Source organism: Fopius arisanus, unplaced genomic scaffold (assembly GCF_000806365.1).
Source record: "Fopius arisanus strain USDA-PBARC FA_bdor unplaced genomic scaffold, ASM80636v1 scaffold00027, whole genome shotgun sequence".
NCBI lineage: Eukaryota > Metazoa > Arthropoda > Insecta > Hymenoptera > Braconidae > Fopius > Fopius arisanus.
This window is the reverse complement of record NW_011887766.1, coordinates 1,158,681-1,168,156: the sequence shown is the minus strand read 5'-3', so window position 1 is coordinate 1,168,156 and position 9,476 is coordinate 1,158,681. Positions and strand designations below refer to the sequence as shown.

At 36.0% G+C, this 9,476-nt stretch overlaps 1 protein-coding gene across 1 annotated transcript; it reads right to left on the bottom strand.

The window, feature by feature from the left end:
* Positions 1 to 1,062: 1,062 nt before the first annotated feature.
* Positions 1,063 to 2,062, bottom strand: LOC105265146 (uncharacterized). Its single transcript, XM_011302492.1, has 3 exons — positions 2,050 to 2,062; positions 1,765 to 1,836; positions 1,063 to 1,368 (listed from the first exon to the last, which is right to left on the bottom strand). The coding sequence occupies exons 1-3, from the start codon at positions 2,060 to 2,062 to the stop codon at positions 1,103 to 1,105; spliced, it is 351 nt and encodes a 116-aa protein (XP_011300794.1). The 3' UTR covers positions 1,063 to 1,102.
* Between the last annotated feature and the right edge of the window lie 7,414 nt (positions 2,063 to 9,476).

Sequence of the window (9,476 nt, the reverse complement as noted above, 5' to 3'; positions counted from 1 at the left end):
GTAACATGTAACAGACAAAGTGAAGAATAGGGTGAAAATATAGATTGATGAAATCACAAAAAAATGAATGAATTTTTTCACCCAATCATTGTCTCTCAGACGGCGAAGGTATGGACTTGAATTAATGAGCTATACACTGTCAGTACGGTATTATTCTGTACATTGCCGCGAAAACTTCTGGTATTTTACATTGATAAATCCACTCGGTCGTTTTATGTGTGCGTAATATGAAAGTTAAGCCCAAGTTTTGGAGGTATAAGGGAAGGGAGACTGGAGAAAACGAGGATAGAGAGCAACAGCACGAAATGTGAATTTCCAGTTGTATTATTCAAGTTGAATGTGGGCTACGTCAAGTAATTTTTATTTAATTCGAAATTAACCGAAATCTTGTGATATAGCTGAGCTGCAGGTCCTGATGGAAATCAGTTGGACTGTAATGATGGGCCATTGATCACTGAATAGTCGTACTCTCTCGTAATTTCGATTTTACTCCCCTAAAAACTAATTATCCCAGGGCGATTTTCGACCGGCCAGCGTATTCTGGCCGATGTTGAGAAATTGCTCCTCGAAAAGTCTTTGACCACAGACCATACAAAATGGGGAATAAGCTTCTCTATTGTGAATTTGCATAATAACTCACTTCAGATTCGTCTCGTTTGAATTCAGCCTACAGTTTACAGGAGCTTCTAATCAAAATTTCATATACTATCCTTCCATAATTAATTGACTTGAAGGAAATATTCCTCAGAGACTGTTCCTTGAAAGATCGAAAGACCTTGATAATGCGTTTTCATGTCATCATAGGTCTTTTTGTGATTAAAGTATTTTGAAAAGTTTGAAAAAAAAATTCTCTTTCTTTGAGGTGGCAAGTTAACAAAGGTTTCTTGTAAAAATATTCTATTAATGATCCTTGTCGCGAGTTGCTATTACTTATAATAATTATCTCTTGAAGAAGTTATTTCATCCAGCGTGTCTTTGTTGCTTTGCAAAGGCTTGTTCGAGAGAATGCTCTGTGGAAGAAATTCCTTGATAATTTCTCGTAACATAAATTTAATTATTCTGATAGTCGATTTTTTCCATCTATCCTTATTATATAATTGAATCAATAAAATCGTCTATGATAAAAATGATGCGTGTCACACCGTGCAGTGAGTGGACGTTCCCGTGTCGGAATTTCCGAGCCTGCAGACTTGGGTAACGTATTGGCCAGCATCTGCTTACCAACACTCATTTTTTGGAGGCCTGGCCAGTACACTGGCCAGCATCGTTCACCGATACTTGGTTGTTCGATATTCCACCAATATGTTGGTCCACGTTGATCCAACGCGGTGCGGTTGAGCAACGTTGGTCCAATGGTAAAGCCCCAATCTGTTGAATAAATATTCGTTGGTCAATCATTGGCCATTCATAAGCCCTACCTAGCTTTCCCAATATCTGTCACTTGAAATAATTATTGAGTGTAATTATATTATAATTAACATTCGTTGAAATTTCATCGGAATCATCCTTCATTGAGACCAGACGAATAATCATTGAAAAATTTGGGAAAGGAGGCGTTTGTTGTAGAAATAATAACTGCTAATATGATTGTAATTATTTTTGCATTAAATAAATCACGAACATTCTAAGTAATCTACTGATGATTAATTATCTATCAATTGATCAAAGGACAGAAATGCGCAAAAATAACTGGCGGAAATTTATGAAGCCATTTTTATGCTGCTACTACAAGCCTTAGGCATTAGGTCAGTGGTTAGGGCGTACATAGATCAACTTGTTCGTTGTTCCAAACGTTTTGACGTACAAATACAAAAGGCAAGAAAGGACCTTTTTGGGCTAGTCGTCAGCGTGCTGGCCCTATGACCAAAGCGTCCCGGTAGCGCAGGTTCGAGTCCCGATGGTGAAAAATTTTTCATCGTCGGAAAACGAATCCAGTGCCTGTGGAAGTTAGTTATAAGGTAAGCTAGATTAAAGCGCGGGTAGGGAATTAGGTTGGGGTACTGCGTAGGTACTGGGAAAGGGTTGGTAAAAGACCCACTAGGGTCATACCATCTGGCACCATCCATTTATCTCCTTTTTTTACAAAAGGCAAGAAATAGATATAAAACCCTTAGTTATCTATTCCACAACAAACATATAGGCCAAAGAGCACGAATTATATGTTATGTACTACTTATCAGATTTTTAACCACATACGGTTCTGGAATTGTATGCAACTTTGGGGCCCACCAAATGAAATCCCTCAGATCCTTTGAGAGGAGTTGATTACGTGCATGTTCAGCCCTCTATCGAGCGAGTCATTCTAATTACCACCATCATATAAGCAACAAAATATTACATAATCGAGCAGATATCCCTCATATAGACAATTTTATACTAAAAATATCAAGGAATTATTATAACAAACTTGAAAAAAACAATCCCACTATCAATACCCTTGCGGAGGTTCCACTCGCTGAAGCAGTTAGAAGAGCAAGGTGCGGGAATATTAAACCACAATATGTCATGCATTAGGATAGGTTAGGTCTCTTCCAGGATGAAATGAATAGGCCAATCCTATTCGATATCCAATGGCATAAAAAGAACAATCGCATCTCAATAGCTAACCTGGATAACAATGCTTTTAAATACTCCAGAGATATCCCTAAAATTACTATTTTTCATTTTTATAGAACTAAAAAGGATTATTAGTGGCTGAATGCTGATTCCAAATACTTTAATGAAATTAAAGAAAGAGAGATAATCTTTAAAATTAACGACGGAGGAGATAATAGTAAAAGGAGAAACACTCGATACAGAGACAGATTTCATCCTCCCTAGTAAAGGATTTAATATCTATACCAAATTACTGATATTCAATCAACATTATACTTCAATGACGTTCTTACGAGGAAGCACTAAAATTATTCATATGGACTATCGTCGATAATTTTGATCATAAGTTGCATCTTATGGGTTCCGCCGATATTCATCGGATCCTCCATTTTTTTTCTTTTTATTATTATTATTATTTTCTCTTATTTGGATAAATATGTATAGTTGCGCCCTTTCATTCCTTAACAAAAGAAAACCCTTTTATTGCATCTTTTTTTAGGCTCACATAAAAACAAATAAGGTTTTACTGAAATGTAATAAATGCACAAATAATGTATAAATAAAAAAATTATATTATTGGATTAATACGATAAAGTGTTAACGTGAGAGCCCTACCATGACCATTGTTATAATATCTCAATTTTCTTTCATAATTTTTTAAGACTAGTTTTTATATATGCCCTAATGTATATGCAGATGTATGACTAATAGAAACACATGTAAAAAAAAAGTAGTTAGGGCATAGGACTAGTGTGCAAAAGATCATAAATTCGAGTCTCGTCGGGTAGAAAATTTGAGTTCGTCGATTAGGTTGTTTCAGGGTCAATATCGTTGCCACCGTGGTTAAGGATAACTAATAAATCATAAAAACGAAGAAATTTTCTTTTTTCACTTTTTATTAATTAATTTAATGAGCGCCTCGGTAGCCAATCATATGCTGAACATTTGCAGTCAAATCTCTAATTATTTTTTATTACTAACTTCAATCACCGTCAAAAGATTGATAATCGGATAAATTTCAATAAAGAATAAATTTTATTAGTCTTTATGGGTTAAAATAATAGGACTCGGCTGTCAATCGGCTGCCATCATTGGGCCAATCAACGCACCGATAATCGGACCGGAGTTATCATCCAAGGCTCGATAGAGCATTGGACCAGTCTCTTTTCCAAGCTTCGGAAATGTTGGCGTCGAGCTTGGCCCGATCCTTAGGCCGATCCGGCCATCCTACATGGGAATCGTCGCACATTGTACTTTGCACAGTCGTTCAAAACTCGGCTTTTGCACGATTTGACATAAAATAGTCGAGTGCGTATTTTGTTTCACAATGGATGTTTTGAGATTAAAAGACGTTCAGGTGAGTCGAAACACAGTAGCAATGGAATCCTTAATCACCTACATTTCCCACGCCTATAATTAAAACACTTGACGTCTTGCCACTTGAGGCTCTTCTAATCGACTACACATTCACCAATAGTGACCAAATAACGGAGAGTGACGGAAAGGATGTTGACATAAGAAAAATATAATTTCTCTCTTTATTCTGTGCCGACGAATGAATTTCTCTCGAGGCAGTATCTGTTCGGATATTTAACAGAGCTCGTCTTTTCACGTTACGAATTTCGACTTAAATCTCCAATAGTTTGGAAAGTTTCCACATGAAAATAACACCTATATTGAATTATTTATCGAGGTGAAGAATTCGGAAAGGTGAGAAATACCATCTCCTATAATTTCCATGCGAGATTAAAAAAAAATACTTAGGAGAATAATCCCACCTGAATTCATTATTAAACAACCCCATGGGCAAAATATTAATTCCAACAACACAGGTGCATGTTCATGCAAAAATGTGTCATCGTATATTCAGCACTATTTTCACAAGATTTAGAACAGATGCACGGCTGTGATCATTATTTCACCTAGCAATGGTGGTTGTTTTTTTATTCATAGAATACTAAATGCATTAAATAGTCAGACATTGTGATAGTCAACTCCTCGCAATTTTATTAAAGTAATTTTAAGTTTTTACAGAGTTTTTGACCCTGAAGAATAAGACTCCTCCAAAGAACTCTTTAACGCCACTTTATGAAACATACGAACTTTACAGAAATTTCAGTAATCAACAAGTCCTAAGAAGTTCTGAGCAAGTAGTCGTAATAATTGTCTGCCTGGCCTAAATTAGTCGCAACTACTGAATTCTATGTAATTTACGTCAGTTAACCAATTAATAAATAACGCCTGTGGCTCGAAGGCGTCATGCTTCTTTTCTCTGCAGAAATTTTATAACCTGCCACACACTGGAAAGACTGGTATCGATGTTTCATCAATGTTGCGAGGCAGCCTAATCCTCTGGGGAGGTGATGCCTCATAGCTGGTAGAGAAGGTTGTACTAGGTTAAAACCAACCGATGAGGTAAAGAGAGGTGGAAAGGGGTCATCGAGTTGGGAATTGAGTTTACACGTCTCGGCTGAAAAAAACTGCGGTTTTTATTCGCTATCCTGGAGAAAATAGCGATCCAATGCGGAAATACGGGTATGGGAAAATCAACAGCTTGCGGGGATATCTGGTTAACCGCTTTGAGACGCAGATCCAATGTTGGAAGGCCCATATGTCTTTGCCACTTCATCTTAATCCTATAATTTTTCTTTCTCCAGTGTTCAACGATAAATCACTAATCTTTGAAAATTTATTCAAATTCCTTAAAAAATAGAAGAAATGTATTAAACAGTACAAATATAATGGCTCACGTGATCAGACTTTTACTTGCGTCTATTTGTCAGTAATATTTCTCCAGGGAATGAACACTTGGATTATCTGTCTCACTCATCGTTAAAGTTTGAATGACTATCGATTTATTCTGTCATCACCGTTTGTGTTAGCATCGGCCATAAGCAAAATATATCGGATCAATGACTCCACTCTCACAAACACTAATCTATTTCCATCTATTCGGTAAAACTATCTTTTTCTTATATTCTTGTGGAGAATCACATTTGATATTATAAATATTGAATTATTTTTTCAATTCTTAGTCGTTGGAATCCAAGATTTCTCTTCATCCGTTGAACAAATAATTTTCTAACTAATCAGTAATAAGTATTATTTAGAGAGCTATTCAATGGGAGAAGGAATGATCTCCAGGATTTTTAAATAATTACTTGAATATGCCAAATAGCTAGAGAGTCGAAAGAGATGGAAGAGTATGTGGGTATTAACCAACAATTTTATGTGAAATAAATTGAAGAAACTTGTACTAGACAGAATGGAGTACGACACGAATAAAAAAAAGCTCGTGAATAGCCCAGTGAATTTCCCCCTTTGAAATGTCAAGCCAATACATGGGCTAATGTGAATTAAAAAGAGTTCGCCAGATGCATTTGAGATGTTTGCATTCAGTTCAATTGAAGAAAAAAAAAACTTTTAGTCTCATTTCTCCAAGTGAATTAGGTTTACTCCAAGATCTTTTCAAGGTTCTTTTTCGAAATTTCTGATTAAAGTGGCGATCCTCTCCGCAGATGGTCTATAAACCTCTCGGAACATTTTGGAAAGATTTCACTGGGTGAAATTGGTATGAGTGTTGCAATCCTCCAGACATCAACGATGAACTGTTCCAACTGTTTTGTCAAGTCGTTACTATGGTTATACCTCGTGCCATTCCACTGTTTCTGTTGCCCCTTGTCTTCTTCAACCAACCCCTGTCTCGTCTATTGACCCTCCCCATATAACCCTCAATCAGCCCCTACATGATGACCAACATCAGTGAAGATAAGTAAAAGAATATTCTGAAAGGCCTTTAATAGAGACAAAAAATATTTAACAAAAAACAAAAACAGCTGGAAATATGAGTAAAAGGCTATTGGCAGGAGCAAAAAGACGGGGTAATTTTATAAATGGAAGAAAAACGAAATGGCAAGACCGCTTTATGGTCTCAATTCCTTTTCATAAACTCAGTATACTTTCAGAGGTGAAACGAGGTTGCTAGAGTTTCTACTTGAGTCTTCTCTTTCGAAGAGAATCAGTTTTCAGTGGCGAGCAGCGACTTCAGTTAATTTTTATAATATATAACAAAGTCTACTGTGATGGAAGGACATGACCTCACCAGAAGTATTATACCTTCAGATAAAAAAGTCGTTTCACCTGAAATCATCAAATAAGGGCACTTACGATAAAAATCACAATGCAATAAAACAGAACTTTAGAACTTTAGAACATCTGGATTTTTTTTTTTTAAGGATAAGCCATTTATTGTGAATGTTACTTTTCAAGAATTATAAAATGCATTTATTCACTGCGACCTAATGAATACTGACATAGATACAGTCTTGGCAATATGTTCCGTTAACAGTCTTCAAATTTTCGAATCGACGAAACTATGCAATACCAATTATTAATTATTCGTCAAAAAATCAAGAATTAATTAATTGAAAAACAATACTGTTCATCAGGTGGCTATTTCTAAACAACATCCGCTCGTTGGTTTTCTTTCCCACCCTTGCAATTTTCCCCAATAAAGATCTATTCAAGGAGTTAGTAATTTCACGGTGCAGGATGCTATGGAGAAACTATATCAGCGGGCATTTTTTTTTCTCGTGTACAACTGCAGATATCTTTTCACCCAGACATTTTTTATGCACCGTGGAAATCTCTCTTTTAAACCTCTAGCGGAATGACTCTCATTTGACAGTTTTTGAGATCATATTCTCATGAGAAGGGTCAGTCATACCCTTTAAATCCCGGAGTCGTTAAAGTTCTTTCGCTTTTATCCGGATTTTTCATTCAAGTATTCCAAAACTTTGGACGAACAAATGAACGCCTGCAACACTTTACATTGGAAGAAACTCAACAAATTGACGGGAATAAAAATAATTACGTAATGAATCTCTCCTTCATTTGTTCTTGACTAATTCTCTTTTTATGATATGTAATTCATTGTACAATGAGAACAATGAGAGGAGTTGACAAAAATATCGGTTTTTTCTCATCATATTTTAACACTCTTGATTGATACGCACTTGGTTAGTTTACCATTTCGATTAAATTATGCCATAAAATTTGACTTAATTGTGTCATAGAATTATATACTATTTCAATGAAAGACACGAGGCAGCTGAGAAATTCTGCAGCAATGCTGAATGAATATGAGGTATGAATTAATAAATCGAGGCAATTTAATGAATTTGTAGTTAAAAGGTATTTGGCTTCAATTGAATTATATTTGCTTCTCTTATAAGATAGTACTTTTGTACTCCCTATTCTCTGATAGAAAGGCTATTGTATAAATATGGGAAATTTCAGTTTAACATTAATATTAACAGAACATCCTTAAATGGAATGAAATTTACTTTTCGTCCCTTTTTCTATATTTGTGTTCCAACAGTGTCTTAATCTACTAGAGGCGTTTTAAATCATAATTCCGATGAGAACGTTCCACCAGTCTACGACGATCTGGAACGAGGGATGAATGGGATTCTCCTTTTAAGCTGAAGAATTTGAATGTGAACCCACTTCATCAGCAGAGTGATGCTACATGCTTTTCCCTCCGCGATATCCTTCTTTAAATGTGCATCCATCTCACGTATTTGCTCTACTCCATAGCAAGGAGAACACCTTCTAGCATGTACAACATTCTACCGAGGATTAGGACGCTTGTCAGGATGAGGGTTATCTAATCTGTCTTCATAGGTAACACAGAATTTATCGAAACTGCAGTAAGAATGGTTTACAGTCCTCATTTACATTCAACATTTCATTCGGAGTACATATGAAAATCCTAGTCCCGCATGGAAAAGGGTATATATGTGAAATATATATACATTATACGCACATATCCGGCAAAAATGCAATATACCATACGTATGTCATATGTGATTATTAACACATATTTTTCACGTGGGGGGAATTTCAGTTTGCTTTGAGCTTTTTCTCTGCGAAAAACTCATTACGTTACACGTCTCCCACGTGGAAGTATATTTAAAAAATATTTGGATTTTAGATTTTTTTTATACTTCCCAAAATCCAAACATTTATCCACAGTTTTCATCGATTAATTGATGCTTCGTTCATGCATGGAAAATTCACTGGGAGTAGCCAGGGGGATTAATGTTAATAGATACGGTTGTCATTACACCAGTAGACCCGGAATAGTCGGGAATTTCCAAATTGCATCAGTAAAATCTACACACCCAGTGAGTTGATTTTCACTGCTGAAACTTGTTGAATAAATTATATACAACTGTGAAGGTCTGGGAAAGTCAACTTGTAGGGAATTTGGTGGAAACAATGTTTGTAGGTTAGTGTGATCTAGGATAGTGAATTCAGGGTAGGATATATGGTGGGTTTGTGCGTGAGGTGCATACGGGAAGGAAAAATTGAGGGCTCGGTTGGGAAAGCCAAGTAGCAAACGATCGTAAAGGACGAGACGCCAAGAACGACCAACGACAGGTTGAATTTTGTGGTAGGTTGTTGGGTGAACTTCCCTGAATTTCTCAACGAGCCAGAAAATATCTGCGGTTGAAAATGAGGTCGGTATTTTATTTCTCCCAAAGAATTTATCTATTTACACTGAGAAGAAAATGTTCTTTAGCCAATAATATTACCTACCACAAGAAAATATATTTGGCATTAGTAAGTTATGGGAGTATTTACACAGTCATTGCCAGATTTACTGGTGGTTAGTAAATATTATTGGCTAACGAAAATTCTTTTCTCAGTGTACGCACCCAAATTGATACGAAATTTAATCAATGGATTTGCCGTACCTATGTGTTTTAATGTTGTAAAAATTCGGTTGAAAAAACTCTATAAAATAAAAACTTTCATAACAATGTTGTCAAAGTCTGCCCACAAAAACTAATGGTATTTGGATTGTTTTTGGTGTG

Bases quoted from the DNA above. Each gene is read 5' to 3' on its own strand.
- LOC105265146 (XM_011302492.1), bottom strand. The intron at 1,369-1,764 runs GTACGCCCTAAC...TTTATTCAACAG, and splicing joins CAACGAACAAGTTGATCTAT to ATTGGGGCTTTACCATTGGA.